General features: G+C 38.5%; 1 protein-coding gene across 2 annotated transcripts in view; it reads left to right on the top strand.

The window, feature by feature from the left end:
- Positions 1–15,354, top strand: part of APAF1 (apoptotic peptidase activating factor 1) — a 90,209-nt gene extending 74,855 nt beyond the window's left edge. For both annotated transcript variants that reach the window (XM_027071030.2, XM_053226643.1), the window contains 5 exons: positions 2,875–2,994; positions 3,529–3,654; positions 5,268–5,393; positions 7,557–7,703; positions 12,869–15,354. In XM_027071030.2, coding sequence (XP_026926831.1) covers positions 2,875–2,994; positions 3,529–3,654; positions 5,268–5,393; positions 7,557–7,703; positions 12,869–13,015 — 666 coding nt within the window. In that variant the 3' untranslated portion in view covers positions 13,016–15,354. The remainder of the gene's footprint in view (positions 1–2,874; positions 2,995–3,528; positions 3,655–5,267; positions 5,394–7,556; positions 7,704–12,868) is intronic.
- Positions 15,355–17,263: the final 1,909 nt, after the last annotated feature.

Genomic DNA, 17,263 nt, shown 5'->3' on the forward strand with positions numbered 1-17,263 from the left:
TTTCCTGTTCCTGTGCTTTAACTTAAGCATTCATTGCCTTTATTTGAAAAGCCCTTCTCAGGTTGTGAATCATACTTCCAGCCCATACCTTACCTCAAGCCTATTTTGAATGCACTGTCTCCATCATTTCAATTTCTTCTCTTCCTTTTGTGCTTGAGGAATTCTTCCTGGAGCTCCATATGGAAAATAATGTACTATATCACTTTGTCAATTTGAGGATTGCATTAAGGGGATATTTAATATCTCTAAAACTTAGACATTCTGTGACTTGGTTTGAAGCTGCTCTAGTCAGCTGACCTTCCCAGGCATTAGGGCCCATAGGACTCAGTAACTTCAGTGGAGCTAGTATGTATGTATGTATGTATGTATGTATGTATGTATGTATTTATTTATTTACATCCAAGTTAGTTAGCATATAGCGCAACAGTGATTTCAGGAGTGGATTCCTTAATGCCCCTTAACCATTTAGCCCATCCCCCCCTCCCACAATCCCTCCAGCAACCCTCTGTTCTCCATATTTAAGAGTCTCTTATGTTTTGTCCCCCTCCTTGTTTTTACATTATTTTTGCTTCCCTTCCCTATGTTCATCTGTTTTGTATCTTAAATTCTTCATATGAATGAAGTTGTATGATATTTGTCTTTCTCTAATTTTGCTTAACATAATACCCTTTAGTTCCATTCAAGTAGTTGCAAATGGGAAGATTTTATTTGATTGCCGAGTAATACTCCATTCGTGTGTGTGTGCGCGCGCACGCGCGCGCCTGTGTATACACACATATACATACCACGTCTTCTTTATCCATTCATCTGTCAATGGACATTTGGGCTCTTTCCGTACTTAGGCTATTGTTGATAGCGCTGCTGTAAACATTGAGGTGCATGTGCTCCTTTGAAACAGCATACCTGTATCCCTTGGGTAAATACTTAGTAGTGCAATTGCTGGATCATAAGGTAGTTCTATTTTCAATTTTTCGAGAACCTCCATACTGTTTTCCAGAGTAGCTGTACCAGTTTGCATTCCCACCAGCAGCGCAAAAGAGATCCTCTTTCTCTGCATCCTCGCCAACATCTGTCGTTGCCTGAGTTGTTAATGTTAGCCATTCTGACAGGTGTGAGGTGGTATCTCATTGTGGTTTTGATTTGTATTTCCCCATTGATGAGTGACGTTGAGCATTTTTTCATGTGTCGGTTGGCCATCTGGATATCTTCTTTGGAGAAGTGTCTATTCATGTCTTTTGCCCATTTCTTCTCTGGATTATTTGGTTTTTGGGTGTTGAGTTTGATAAATTCTTTATAGAGTTTGGATACTAACCCTTTATCTGATAATGTCATTTGCAAATATCTCCTCCCATTCCGTCAGTTGCCTTTTAGTTTTGCTGATTGTTTCCTTCGCTGTGCAGAAGATTTTTATTTTGATGAGGTCCCAATAGTTCATTTTTCCTTTTGTTTCCCTTGCCACTGGAGACGTGTTGAGTAAGAAGTTGCTGTGGCCAAGGTCAGAGAGGTTTTTACCTGCTTTCTCCTTGAGGATTTTGATGGCTCCCTGTCTTACATTTAGGTCTTTCATCCATTTTGAGTTTATTTTTGTGTATAGTGTAAGAGTGGTCCAGGTTCATTTTTCTGCATGTCACTGTCCAGTTTTCCCAGCACCACTTGCTGAACAGACTGTCTTTATTCCATTGGATACTCTTTGCTGCTTTGTCAAAGATTAGTTGGCCATACATTTGTAGGTCCATTTCTGGGTTCTCTATTCTGTTCCATTGATCTGAGTGTCTGTTCTTGTGCCAGTACCATACTGTCTTGATGATTACAGCTTTGTAGTATAGCTTGAAGTCTGAGATTGTGATCCCTCCAGCTTTGGTTTTCTTTTTCAAGATTGCTTTGGCTATTCTGGGTCTTTTTCTGCTTCCATATATACTTTAGGATTGTTTGTTAGTGGAGCTATAATCTTCAGTCTTGGCCTAACTTGCGGGGCTTAGGAAACTGTGAATATGTAATGGGGATACTTTTCTCTGGAAAATTTAATCGGATGGAGAGCTCACTAGCATATTGTGGCTTTTCTCTATCTTCTGGTGTAATTAATTGTTCTCCAAGAAACTGAAGAAAGTGATTTTTTTTTCTAAAGATTTATTTTAATTTGTTTAGAGAGAGTGTGAACAGGGGAGAGGGGCAGGAGGAGAGAGAGAGAATCTCAAGTAGGCACCACACTCAGCCCAGAGTCCAACATGGGGCTCTATCCCATGACCCTGGGATGACCTGAGCTGAAATCAAGAGTCAGATGCTCAACTGACGGAGCCACCCAGGCATGGAAAATGAGTTTTATTTAGGAGGAAACGTATTTTATTTTGTCACTTAAGTTAATTAATCCCAGCTTTTCTCTTCTCGGTCTCTAAAATGGGAACACCCTATTTTTTTCTTGGTATTCTTCTGTGGTTTTCTTTTTTTATTAATAATTTATGTATTTTTTAATTTACATCTAAGTTAGCATATGGTGTAACAATGATTTCAGGAGTAGATTCCTTAATGCCCCTTACCCATTTAGCCCATCCCCCCTCCCACATACCCTCCAGCAACCCTATTTGTTCTCTATATTTAAGAGTCTCTTATGTTTTGTCCCCTTCCCTGTTTTTATATTATTTTAGCTTCCCTTCTCTTATGTTCATCTGTTTTGTATCTTAAAGTCCTCATATGAGTGAAGTCATATGATATTTATTTGTCTTTCCCTGACTAATTTCACTTAGCGGTATTCTTCTTTATTTTACTGAAATGCCATGAGGATAAAAGATGTTAGGCTATTGAGCACATACTACCCCACTCCTCCAATGGGATATCATGGGAAGAGGGTTATAACAGACTTACTTCTTTGATAATCAGGTGTGGAATTGGCAATCAGAGGAATATGTCTTTCTACAAGCCCATCAGGAAACAGTGAAAGACTTTAGGCTCTTGAAAAATTCAAGACTGCTTTCCTGGTCATTTGATGGAACAGTGAAGGTAATTTGAAGCACAAGGTTTTTTTGTTTTTGTTTTTAAAGTATTCTGATATTGTAATGATTATATTGTGATAGCTAAAAGCAGATGGGTGGTAAGTAACTACCTAAATTTTTAAATTTCTATTTTCTCATGGCTGTTTTCTGTTTACTGCGATCACCTTCATCTGTGTGTTTAAGGGCACTTAAAGAGGTCAGAACAACCATTGTGCTAAAGCTCTTATTTTATAGATAATATATTCTAGATGATTATGCTCAGTAATACAAAATGTTCTTTTTCTAATTTTTTTTTTAATGTTTATTTATTTTTGAAGGAGAGAGAAAGAGTGTGAGTAGGGGAGGGTCAGAGACAGAGGGAGACACAGAATCCAGAGCAGGCTCCAGGCTCTGAGCTGTCAGCACAGAGCCTGACACGGGGCTCAAACTCACGAGCTGTGAGATCATGACCTGAGCCAATGTCAGATGCTTAACCGACTGAGACACCCAGGTGCCCTCAAAATGTTCTTAAAAGTGTCAACTTCTGTATTTCTTTTTGAAGGTGTGGAGTATTATTACTGGAAGAATAGAAAAAGATTTTGTCTGTCACCAAGATACAGTACTTTCTTGTGATATTTCTCCTGATGCTACTAAATTTTCATCTACATCTGCTGACAAGACTGCAAAGGTAGGTCAGTTAGTTGAAATATGCATGTATAAAAGTTAGGTATTGGTTATTTATTATGAGTCCAAATGATGTATAAAATAGTAAGTGTCTATGTGTCTGTCCCGTTTTGTGGGTTTTTGACAGATGCCCATTGACATTTAGTGTGTCAAATAGATTAAATGAATAACATTGAGGACTTTTGATTTCTGCCTTACTAATGACTTTTTTATCTATTATTGATAAAATGCAATTTCTACCATATACTATAGGCGGGAAAAGGCACTGAAAGGGATTTACATTTAATTGCGTATCCATTGTAAAAGTTTATGCAATTAATGTAAGTTGATACTTTGGAAAATAACATTCCAGTGAAATGCTGCCTGGTTGGGGACATTGACTATCCATTCTCTTCTTTTTTATCCATCTTTGTTAATGACCTCATTACCCATTTTTCCAAACTACAAACCTTGGAATTGGCTGGACTCTGTCCTGTCTTTCATGTTCTGTTGATTACTTCTCAGTGTTTCTTGGCATATTCTTCTCCTCCTTATCCCACTCCATAAGATTTGGTCTCCTCCTTCATTGGTGAACCTTTCTTTGGTCTGTGCCTCCTCCAGTTTATGTTTCTTACTACTGCCTGAATCTCCTGTTGAAATACCTTCTGTGACTTGATGGTTTTTATGCCAGACTCCTTTGCCCTTGACCATCTCTTTCTGCTGCATTGTTCCTTCTGTGCCAGGCTACTTTTACCTCCATCTTTTGTGCACTCAGTTCACTTTGGCATGACACAACTTATCTTTTTTTTTTACCTCGAAGCATTATGACTCATTCTTTCAGAGGTAGGTTTGATGTCCGCTTTTCAGTGAACCCTTTCCTGCCTGTCAGGCAGGGTTAGCTGCTCTACCTTCAGTGTTCCAGATTACTCCAGTTTCTTAGAGCATTTACTTCATGTAACTATTCACTTAATGATTCGTAAGTCTATATACCTGATTATAGAGTTTTCAAGGACAGGGAGGGTATCCAGTTCATCTTTATACCACCAGTTCTTAGCTCACGGTGTCTGGAACATGGCAATTACAGTACATTCTTATTAAATGGTGATGACATTGAACCACAAAGAATATTGGAAAGAAAAAAACAGTATTTTGGCTGCCAAGACAGTAAGATAGTGATCTTTAAAGAACACTTGTCATATATTAGGCCTTGTGCTAGAATTTCACTATTATCTCACTTAATCTTCACACCATAGGTACTATTACCCAATTGTACAGGTGCAGAAACGAAAGCTAGAGAAACTTATATGAGTTGTCAGTACAAGGGAGCCAGGACTCACACTCAAGTTGGCTCTACTCTGTAGACTGTTCTTAACTGATTTGCTATTCCTTTTACGTCTAAAGTTAAAGAAGCTGTGATTTTGGTCCTTGAGCTTAAGTTAACATAAGTAATTAAAGGGAAGATAAGGAAAAAACAATGTTGCAAGTTGAGACTTGGGCCTCTAATGAAAATTTATTGAACTGTTGAATGTTAGAACTTCCATATGATTGAATTTATGGCTAGTCAGCCCCAAGACAGGGTTTGCAGGTACTTATTTTGAGTGTATTTACTATTCTTAAACAATCTTAATTGCTTTCCAGATTTGGAGTTTTGAACTTCTTTCCCCTCTTCATGAGCTGAGGGGCCACAAAGGCTGTGTGCGCTGCTCTGCCTTCTCTGTGGACAGTACCCTGTTGGCGACTGGAGATGACAATGGAGAAATCAGGGTAGGGTGTTTGCTGACATGAAAAAGCGCTGCTCTTTCTGTAGCTTTGGTTAGTGCTCTGTACCACATGGGGGAACTTTGTTAATGTGACTGAGAAGTACAGGCCCTGGGGTTCTGGTTGGGTGAGACCTTGTTTGCTTTATTTCCTGTGCACAGTGTGTTCACAGCTGTGCTTCTCTGCAGGAAAGAATTAGTTTTAGTTAGAATGAAGTGTATGAGTTAGGGTTTGTGGGGGCACCTGGGTGGCTCAGTCAGTTAAGCATCCAAATCTTGATCTTGGCTCAGGTCTTGATCTTTGGGTCATGAGTTCAGGCCCCATGTTGGGCTCTGTGCTGGGCATGGAACCTACTTAAAAAAAAAAAAGAAGAAGAAAAAAAGAATACAGTTTCTGAATGTGAGGATGCAAATTCCTGAGCTGTTTGCACTTGGTTGTCTTTTAGCTTGAGAATGATTCATTGGGATTGTTGGACCTGAACCAAAGGTTGTTTATAGTGGCAGAATTTGAATAAAATAATTTATAAATCATTAACTAGATTATAAATGAATTGCAAATTCTGCTCTTTTGAGCACTGAAAGAATCACTTAATGGAACTATATCCATTGGATAGTCAACATTTATAGTGTGGCCTATTACAGTCCTCATGGGATTGCCTGCCTCTGGTTGTGTTAGAAGGATTGGGCAGTTGATGGGAAAAATTTGGGTGTTGGGATGGCTGTTTTAGTAACCAGTGTATTTGAAGAACGTCTTTTTTTTTTCTTTTTTTACAAAGGAAGATTTAAAATTCATGACAGAGTATTCAGTTTGCAGGAATAGAGGAATTATCAGATGGTCTTTCCAGGAAAATTAAGATTCTCCTGCTTGAGGGCTAAGTAACCAATCTTCTCTGTACTGTTCTAATAGATGCCATGTCAACTGAAGTGGCAGGGCTGCTTTGGGAACATTCATTTTGCTCTGACTTCTCATCTTAGATGAAAAGGGCTCCTTTACTGGTTATGAAGGAGTATTTCATTTTTCAGAAACGCTTGAGGAAACAAATTCTCTTTAATTTATTTTTTAATTTTTTTAATTAAAAATTTTTTTTAACGTTTATTTTCGAGAGAAAGAGAGACAGTGTGTTGGGGGAAGGGCAGAGAGAGAGAGGAGACACAGAATTCAAAGCAGCCTCCAGGCTCTGAGGTGTCAGCACAGAGCCTGATGTGGGCTCAGGCTTGAATTCAAGAACTGTAAGATCACGACCCGAGCCGTAGTCGGCCGCTTAACCCACTGAACCACCTAGCTGCCCCAAATTCTCTTTCTTTAAATGCATGTCATTTAAAATTTTTTCTTTAGTACATTAAACAAATTTTTTTTTCCTTGATTATTTAAAATGTAGCTGTTAATTTTTTTCTCTCTCTGTATATATGTATCTCTGATATTTAGCTATCTTACTAAATTCTAATGAGTCTGTCCATTTGATTTTCTTGGATCAAATGTTTCTAGGAAAACATTTACAAATGATGGTTTTGGTCATTTTCCTTTGCTGTTTATGCCTCTTTGTCTTATTCTGTTGTGCATTTATTAGAGTCCATGTATTAATTATCACTGGAAATAAATGGAAATATTAACATATGTGATTGGGTTGTTCATAAGGATCTAGTAAAATAATCTTTATCTATATTTGTATCTTTATATATGTGTGTGTGTGTATACACACACACACGTAAAACCTTAAGGCATTTAGTGTTTAAATATGTTTGAATGACTTTAGGTGTTTGAATGACCTCTGTCAGCATTTTTCATGGTAGATCCTGCCCTAGAATTCTATTTTTTTTTTAATAGTTTGTTAAGCCTTTTTTGTTTACTCCTTGCTTCTCCCATTATTCTCTTATTAAATGAAAAGGATCACAGTGTTCTGACCAGTTCTAAGTTCTCTTGTTTTATTTTTTGGAATATGGTTAATGATAAATATTTTATTATTTTATAATAATAAGTACATTTTTATTATAGTGAGTGGCATTTAAAAAATTGAACAGGAGAGAATGCAATCTAAAAAAATTCCTAAGGTATCACTGAATTGTAATTATATTTTTGAGAAAGATTTTCAAATATGTTCCAGATTAGATGGATAGATATATAAAACTTCTGGGTGACCTTGTTAATGCATTGTGTATTTTGTTTGTGTAGATATGGAATGTCTCAAATGGTGAGCTGCTTCATTTATGCGCTCCGATTTCAGTAGAGGAAGGAGCTGCTACCCATGGAGGCTGGGTGACTGACCTTTGCTTTTCACCAGATAGCAAAATGCTTGTCTCTGCTGGAGGATATCTTAAGGTAAGAGTTCCTCAAAGACTGTGAAAGAAAAGAACAGCCTGTGTACTACTTTCCAAGCTATTTTCACTTCCTGTTTCTCAGTTGGGCCTCATACAACCCAGCAGAATGGAAGGGCAGTGACTGTTATCCTCATTTGGCCTAGATGAGACAGATCTGCAAGGCTACTTTCCTCAGTTCTCTTGGAAGTTTTGATGATAGTGTTAGGGATTTTCTCTGTACACAGCTCTCATACTGCCCCATACTTAGATGATCAGAATGACTAGAAAGTTGGGTGTTTAACTTAATTTTATTTTCCACTGATGGTTAACTATTTTGGTTGAAAGTCTTGAATTATTTGTGAAAAAAATTTGTGAAATTTCCTTTTTTTCCCCTTAAGTTTATTTATTTATTTTGAGAGGGAGAGAAACAATCCCAAGCAGGCTCCACACTGTCATTGCAAAGCCCAGTGTGGGGCTTGAACTCACGAACTGCGAGATCATGACCCGAGCAGAATCCAAGAGTCGGACTGTTAACTGACTGAGCCACCCAGACACCCTGTGAAATCTCTTAGGTACTACTAGTAGCATTTGTAATAATAGTAGCAACAGTATATTGCTTTATTTTATAGCCTACAAAATGCTTTACTTACATCATCTCATAAGCCAGCTTTGTAAGCTTAAATTTCATTACCCTTGGCTTATAGATGAGGAAACTGATGTTCATTGCGTGTGTTGTGGTGCCTCCGGGTCCTTTTTTGGTGCTTGCATGTATTTATCCACTCGGTACGAATGTGTTCTGTGCCCACTGTGTGCTAAGTGGCACAGAGTTTTAAGACTTGATTTTGCCTTTCAGTGACGTATAGTCTGGGGAAAGCAGATAGTGAATAAATAGTCTGTAAAATATAGGAGGGTTCTGGGACATGTGTGCATAAAGATGGAGTTAGCAGAGGCTTCGTAGGGAGGGGGATGCTTGAAGTGAGTCTTTTGAATGGTGGTACACTTGTGAAAGGGTTGAAGATACTATATATTGTACTGACCACTTAAAATAGATCCCTAATAAATTAGATCTTATAATACTTTTATTTCTTACTGAAAAAATCCAAGTGTAGGAAATGATTCTGATTAATTGTCTAACACAGTATAGGTGTTCAAAAATATTTGAATAAATGAATTTAATTTTTTGGTTATATGAGACCCACATAATTACAGTTTTACTCAACATAAAAATGTACCTTATAAGAAAGAAGACAGTTTTTAGCTCTGTCAGAGGATGTTTGTTACAAACACTTTTTGAGTTGCATTGAGAACGCACTGCTATTTATAAAATGTTGCATTAAACTATACCTTTTTGGTATAGTTTATTTAGTTACTGGGAGGGATCTTGAAACTGTCACCATCTATTTTCCTTTAATGTAAAGATAAACTGAGACTCTTAGTCTGCTCTGAGGATGATGCTTGGAGGAGCAGCATTGTGATCTTTGGGTTGGAAGCAGGGGGCCTTGAGTCCAGTACCTGTTGAAAAACATAACTGCTCAACTTTGACACTGAGTTTCTAGAGACCATGCCATTTGATACTCTGGGCCCCAGAGAAGGCTGTCACATAATCATGAATCTGGCTTATAAGGTGTATAGCAATCAATGACAGGATTCCCAGAGTTCTTGGAGAACCTTGAAATAGAGCAACAGAATAGATGTCTGTACTGTAGAGGCTATGTCTTAAGGGAGTAAGAACCCATAGCCCATACATTCAGTCTGTATATTTAATGACAGTCAAGCTGTTCTTCCCTCTGGTTTGATTACTAGCATGGTTAAACTGATTATGATATAGCCCAGCCTGTATCTACTCAGCATGTTAATGAGACTATCAAAAGCACAGAGCAAATTAGAAGTAAAAAGGAACAGCTGCTGTAGTGTCCAAAGGAATGAGCCTTTTGAGTCTGTTTACTAAAGAATCTAAGCTATATAAAGCGAATGTCAGTAGGATAAAGTAGATATCCAGTAGCTAAAAAGCTCTTAACTTTCAAAATGCTTTCTTTTTTTTTTTTTTTAAAGTTTATTTATTTTGAGAAAGAGAGAGCACGAGTGGGAGAAGGGCAGAGAGAATCCCAATCAGGCTCTACACTATCAGCCCAGAGTCCAACGCGGAGTTCGATCTCACAAACCATGAGATCATGACCTGAGTCGAGATCAAGAGTTGTATACTTAACCAGCTAAGCCACCCAGGCAGCCCTCAAAATTATTTCTATCATAAAGTTAAAAAATAATATAATGTAGCTGTTTACTTGTGTAATGCCATAGAATACATAAGTTAGAATGATAGGAAATCGACATTAATTCATACTTACGAGAAGAAAGCTGGTTTGAAATGTGGAATACATGGTGATAAAAGCAGGTGTGCCATTATATAGAGGAAAGAGAATGTAATAGTCAGGAGAGTGAGCCAGGGCAGATTGCCCAAAGTCAAAGCCTGTCTCTGCCACCCATTAGCTTTGTGATTTTGCATGAGATTATTTAATCTCTCTATGCTTTGATTTTCTTATTTGTAAAAATGGGTATAATAATAAACTCTAGCTCATAGAGTTGGGATGGTTAAAGGAGTTAATGCATGTAAAGCACTCTTACAATAGAGTCACATAGTGTACCTTGAGTAAATGTTAGATATTTTTTAAAATTCACTTTATTTCTTTTTTAAAAATTTTTAATGTTTTATTTATTTTTGAGAGAGACAGAGCACAAGCAGGGGAGGGGCAGAGAGAGGGAGACACAGAATCTGAAGCAGGCTCCAGGCTCTGAGTTGTCAGCACAGAGCCTGACACAGGGCTTGAACTCACGAGCCACGAGATCATGACCTGAGCCCAACTTGGATGCTTAACTGACTGAGCCACCCAGGCGCCTCAAATTCACTTTATTTTTTAGAGCAGTTTTAGGCTCACAGCAAAACTGAGCAGAAAGTACAGAGTTCTCATATACCTCCTGCCCCCACACATGCACAGGCTTCCTCCACTGTCCATAGATTATCAAGAGGGTGGTACATTTGTTACAATTGATGAACTTACATTGGCATGTCATTAGTACCACTCTTGGTGTTGTTCATTCTGTGAATTTTGACAAATGTATAATGACATGTGTCTACCATTGTAGTATCATACAGAATAGTTTCATTGCCCTAAAAATTCCCTATATTAGCTATTTTTTTTATTAAAAAAATTTTTTTTAAGTTTATTTATTTTTGACAGAGACAGAGTGCAAGCATGAGGTGGGGAGGGGCAAAGAGAGAGGGAGACACAGAATCCGAAGCAGGCTCCAGGCTCCAAGCTGTCAGCACAGGGCCTGATGCGGGGCTCGAACTCACGAACTGTGAGATCATGACCTGGGCCGAAGTCGGACGCTTTACTGACTGAGCGAACCAGGCGCCCCTATATTAGCTATTTTTAATGTCATTGTTTTTTAGTCAATATTCAACTTAGTGGCTTGATACAATGTTTCTAAGCAGAGTGGTTTGTTTCAGTAGAGGGAAAGGTAGTGGCACTAGATTAGGTACCAGAAACAGTTCTGCTTCTGCCACCTGCTAGCAGTATCATCTTAGGTGACAAGGCCTTTCTTCTCTAAGAACCCTGGTTTCCGTATTTGTAAATGAGGCAGTTGATCTAGCTGATCTTTAAGGGCCTTACTATCTGTGTGATTTGTTTCTAGGGGAATGGAAAGTAATGAATTTTCTCTCAAGTAGGTGGAATGTGTGCTGTGCAGTCTTGATTACATTGCTATTTTTAAAGCAAAATCACCACTTCTGGAAAATTTCAAGTTACTACAAGTTGCTTTAGTGAGGTTTACTAAAGTCCATGGGGTATACTTTTACCAGTTACTATTACTGAGGAAACACGAATAGTTTACCCAGTCAAGCACAGAATGTTAGGCACTGCCCCCAGTTACAAAAATGAGTGACACCATTATTTTGTTCATGATACTCTGAATCTTGATGTACCTGACGCCTTTTCAAAAGGTGTTTATGTTCATTGTCTCTTTTACCCTCATTTTAGCTGTGAGATACATGGGTAAGCTTTATGAATATCTCCATTTGGTAAATAGCTGTAAACACTGTTATAATTTGAGCAAATTCAGTGATCAGGAGGAGAAAGGAAGGATTGGCCGGAGCACCTGCTGCATGCATTTAAGATGTTTAATATTTATTTAGCAAATAAATGTATAGACTCTTATATAGAGGAACATGGTCATAGGCTCTTGAATCATCCTGATTAAAAGGAAGATTAAGCTGGGGCTCCTGGGTGGCTCTGTCGGTTAAGCACCGACTTTGGCTCAGGTCATGATCTCACGTTTCTTGAGTTTGAGCCCTGCTTTGGGCTCTGTGCTGACATTTCAGAGCCTGCTTCAGATTCTGTGTCTCCCTCTCTCTCTGCCCCTTCCCCACTTGTGCTCTGTCTCTCTCTGTCTCTCAAAATAAATATTAAAAATTTTTTTTTTTAATTAAAAAAATTTAAAAATGAAGATTCAGTAGAGAGAACATTCTGTCTGGTGTCCTATAATAAGAAATAGTCTCAGTGTCTATCAGAATACCAGTCTTTGTCTGCAAAGGAGCATTTTAATTTTTTTAATTTTAATTTTAATGTTTATTTGTGAGAGAGACAAGGTGCAAACGGGGGAGGGGCAGAGAGAGAGGGAGACAGATTCTGAAGCAGGCTCCAGGCTCTGAACAGTCAGCACAGAGCCTGATGCGGGGCTTGAACTCATGACCTGCAAGATCATGACCTGAGTCGAAGTCGGAGGCTTAACTGACTCAGCCACCCAGGCACACCTGCAAAGGGGCATTTTTAAAGAAAACAGGGTTATTCTGTTCATTCTACTGAGAAAGATATGCAGGCGGCAGAGTTCAGTGCAGTCATGGCCATAGTTTACTTTGTATAGCCTTGTGTTTGTAGCTTTCTGTAGGCTGCACGTTTTTCCAGCATACCTTGCAGTGGGGTTAGGTGTTGCATAACTGTGGGGCAGTCACCAGGATTAATCAGGAAATAGTGACTAGGTTGTTAATACTAAACCTCAGACATTTTTCCTACAGTTTGCCGAAGTTTGGGAGTGGGTAGATGATAGGGTGAAGGACCTGGCTGGCACTAACTGCAGTTGTCACACAGAGTAATTACCAGTCTAATGAGAATTTTGTTTTTCTCTGAACAGTGGTGGAGTGTTGACACTGGGGAATCCTCACAGACCTTCTACACAAATGGAACCAATCTTAAGAAAATACACGTGTCTCCTGACTTCAAAACATATGTGACTGTTGATAATCTTGGTATTTTATATATTTTACAGATGTTAGAGTAAAGTAGTTAAGGAATAATGTAGTTGAACTCTTTAATTTTGAATTGGAAAAAAATTCTATTGAAACTTCTGTATTTCGACTTTTTATAAAGCTGTGAATTGTTTTGCAGTACTGCATTCATTATGAAAGTGTTTGTGGTTGGGTGAATAATGTAGCCTTTTCCCAAACGAACACACCTTTAATCTTGTTTTTCATAATCATCATCATTATTGTTAACAGTTTGTCCTTAAGATGCAAATGAAAATGTAAATATGTACCTCGTTATACTGTTGGTAAAATTCTCTCTTGATGCATTCAAATTGGTTGACATAATTAATGAGAATAATTTGAAGGAAATATGTATTTTAATGCTATTATTATGCAGGCTGTGCCTCAGGGTAGCAGGCCTGCTTTCTGAACCACATTACCCCAAGGGATATAGTTCTCCCAATTACAATCTTGGAGCTTATTTGCACCCCTTAAATTTGCTTTAAAAATATTATGTTTGTGTGCATAGTTTGCAGCATTTCCTTAAATTCACTAGATAAGTGAGTGTTGGATTTCAAAAGTTCTTGTGAAGCAAAAATCATAGGACTACCTTTTTCTCACTAGCTAATGGCAGCCCTGTGCCGCCACTGGACTCTAGTTATCAATCTTTGAGTTGGGTGCTGTCTTACTTGCTCTGGTTTTTAACGAGACTTGTTACTTGACTGAACTTGACCTTCCTTTGTAAAATTTTTTTTTTATTTCAAGAGAGAGCGAGAGAGAGAGAGAGAGAGAGAGCCAGTGAGCGTACGCATATGTGTGTGTGTAGGGGAGGAGCAGAGAGACAGGGAGAGAGAGAATCCGAAGCAGGCTCCACACTTAGCACAGAGCCTGATGCAGGCGCTCAGTCCCATGAATTGTGAGATCATGATCTGAGCTGAAATCAAGAGTCGTCACTTAACCAATTGAGCCACCCAGACACCCCTGAACTCAACGTTGCTTAATCCTCAACTTTCTTCTTTTCTTTTCTTACAGTTGAATTTTTGTAAATTAGAATAATTGGAGAGGACCAATTTTCATTATGTTCTAGCAGAATTTTTCTAAGAAATATAAAATAGTAAAAAATCATTTTCTTCCAAGTCTGCTTACTCAGATGAATGGCATCTGTTTACTCAGATGAATTTTGAGACAATTCTCTATGCTTTTCTATGTAGTAACAGAAGAGTCCTCGTGAATCTGGAAACTGGTCTGTCTTCCAACTGGTATTCTTCTCTCCTCTCTTCTTTTCCCTTTCTTCCTCCCTCTTTCCCTCCCTCCCTCCAAGGTTAATCAGGAACGGTAGCTCTTAACAGAGAAAAAGTATATCAGCATCAGTAACTAGCTTTTTTGACTTCCTGATTAGGAATTTTAATTGCATTAAAGCTGCATTTTTGCCTGACAATACATTATTAAGGGAAATGGCAATAAATTAATAGATGTGGTTCACATAAGAATAACCAAAATTCAAGAATTTTGCTGCTGCAGCAGAAAGTAAATCAAATGAATATTAGTATTAACAGGTAAGCAGTGAGCCAGTTTCTGTTGTTGGTGTGTATTAGATGTGGTATTGATAGGGGGCCTAGACCACTCCGGATGTATTTTACATTAGATATTACTATTTAGCATTTGAGGCAGTCATAACAAATACAATCTTTTACATTGTTAAGGAGGTTCGGCTGTTTGTTTTTTTATGATGGGTTGAGGTACTAATTTATAGGCTTACTGTGATTTCAGCAAATGTGATGTGAAGATCTTAATTTTATGAAAAAAATTATGTAAATGATGTACTTAGAGTAAACCATAGTTTGATTTGCATACAATGTTTAGAAACTATAGCTCAGACTATAACGTATTAACTTTTGGAATTAAAAGCCACTTGACTGTTAAAGTATAGAACAGACATTTGGCTTTTACCTTTGATTGGCCCTTGTCTTCAAATAAAAAGAAAAATGGGAAGAAAAGGTAATGACAAAAAGGCAATATCAAAAAGATGAGAAGACAAGGTAACTTGAGGGAAGAAGAGAAACCCAATATGAGGGAGCTATATGTTTCATGGCAGCTCAAGTGGTCAGTCAAGGGGAGGATTTTGTTTTGTACTTGCAGATGAGCATTTTCAAGCATTTTCCCTTGCTTTGTTTTTTGTAATGGAAATTACATTGCATTTTGTATATATAAGGATTTTTTTTTACATTGTATGTGTCTGGTATGGTTTGAAAATTCTTAGTTTTATAAATTTATGATACAAGTCACATAATTTCTTTTGCCTTGGTATACATTTTAATACATGAATTAAAAAATTTTATAAAAAATAAAATTCCTAAAATATTTTTGAAAAACATTTTCAGATTATTTCAGGCTCCTTGTCCTTTGTTGGTTAGAAAACAGATGTGAAAGATTCTTCAAACTAAAGCTACCATTCTTTCTATTGCTTTATCAACTATGTCTAATTCAATTTTATTAAAGTTTTATCTCCTCAGTTTATCTCTGATGATTGCTACCTGGTGTGGCTGTCATGGTGCATGGTGATGATCCTGTAAAGAAGAGAATTAATTAATTTTTTTTCATTCAGTAAATATTTATTGAGATCTACCACGTATCTGGCATTTTTGTAGAAATTAGGTATATAAAAGTGAGCAGAAAAAGTGAGTCTTTGCCCTACTTCAGAGCCAGGGAGAGGCAGACAAAAAGTAAAATCTATAGTGTATTATAGTATGTATATATGGTATGTATAAATGGGGGGTTGGGAGCGTTACAGTTTTAGGTGGAGTTGCTCACTGAGAAGGTGACACTTGAGTACAGACCTGAAAGATGGAGGAGTGAGTCATACAGGAATCTGGAGAGATTCCCAAGCAGAGTGCACTAGGCACAAAGACAGAATAGTGGATGGGTTGGTCTGTTACAGAGCTGGCAAGAGGCTGGTGTGGCTGGCAAAGACTATGTGAGGAGAGTGTAACAAGAGGTGCATCACCATGTAGGGCCTCCTGGGCCATTGTAAGTACTTTTACTTTGAGATAGGACCTACTGGAGGAGTTTGGGTAGTGGAGTGATCTGACTTAAGCTTTATTTTATTTTATTTTTTAGAGAGAGTGTGAGCAGGAGAGAGGGGAAGAAAGAGAAAGAGAATTTTTTTTTAAGTTTGTTTGTTTATTTAGAGAGGCAGACAGAGAGGGAGAGCAAAAATCCCAAGCAGGTCCCATGCTGTCAGTGCAGAACTCAGCATGGGGCTCAAACTCACAAACTGTGAGATCATGACCTGAGCTGAAATCAAGAGTTGGATGCTTAACCAACTGAGCCATCTAGGTGCCCTGAGAGAGGGAGAGGGGGAGAGAGACAGAGAATCTTAATTAAGCTCCATGCTCAGCATGGAGCCTGATGCAAGGCTTGATCCCACGACCCTGGAATCATGACCTGAGCCAACATCAAGAGTCAGATGCTTGGGGTGCCTGGGTGGCTCAGTCGGTTAAGTGTCCCACTTCGGCTCAGGTCACGATCTCATGGTCCATGGGTTTGAGCCCCGCGTCGGGCGCTGTGCTGACAGCTCAGAGCCTGGAGCCTGTTTCAGATTCTGTGTCTCCCTCTTTCTCTGACCCTCCCCTGTTCATGCTCTCTCTCTGTCTCAAAAATAAATAAATGTTAAAAAAAAAAATTAAAAAAGAGATGCTTAACTGACTAAGCCACCCCCATACCCCAAGATTTAATTGGTTCCTCTGGCAGTGGAAACCAGTTGAGAATTGGTTGTAAAGGGGCACAGACAAGGGTGAAAGGGATACCAGTGAGAAGCTCGCGCAATAATTCGGGTAAAATGAAGGCAGCCAGACGAGGGTGGCAGCAGTAGGGGTTGTGACAGTTGGATTTTGGATATATTTTATTTAAAAAAAATTTTTTTTCCAACATTTTTATTTATTTTTGGGACAGAGTGAGACAGAGCATGAACGGGGGAGGGGCAGAGAGAGAGGGAGACACAGAATCAGAAACAGGCTCCAGGCTCCGAGCCATCAGCCCAGAGCCTGACGCGGGGCTCGAACTCACAGACCGCGAGATCGTGACCTGGCTGAAGTCGGACGCTTAACCGACTGCGCCACCCAGGCGCCCCATATATTTTAAAGATAATAGGATTTGCCAGTGGATTGGATAAAAGTTGTGAGAAAGACAAGAATGATACCAAGGTTTTAGCCTCTTTGGCTTGAACTATGGGAAGATTAGAATTGCCTTTAATGGAGATGAAAACGATTATGAAAGGAGCAGGG

The sequence above is a fragment of the Acinonyx jubatus genome, chromosome B4 (genome assembly GCF_027475565.1).
Source record: "Acinonyx jubatus isolate Ajub_Pintada_27869175 chromosome B4, VMU_Ajub_asm_v1.0, whole genome shotgun sequence".
NCBI lineage: Eukaryota > Metazoa > Chordata > Mammalia > Carnivora > Felidae > Acinonyx > Acinonyx jubatus.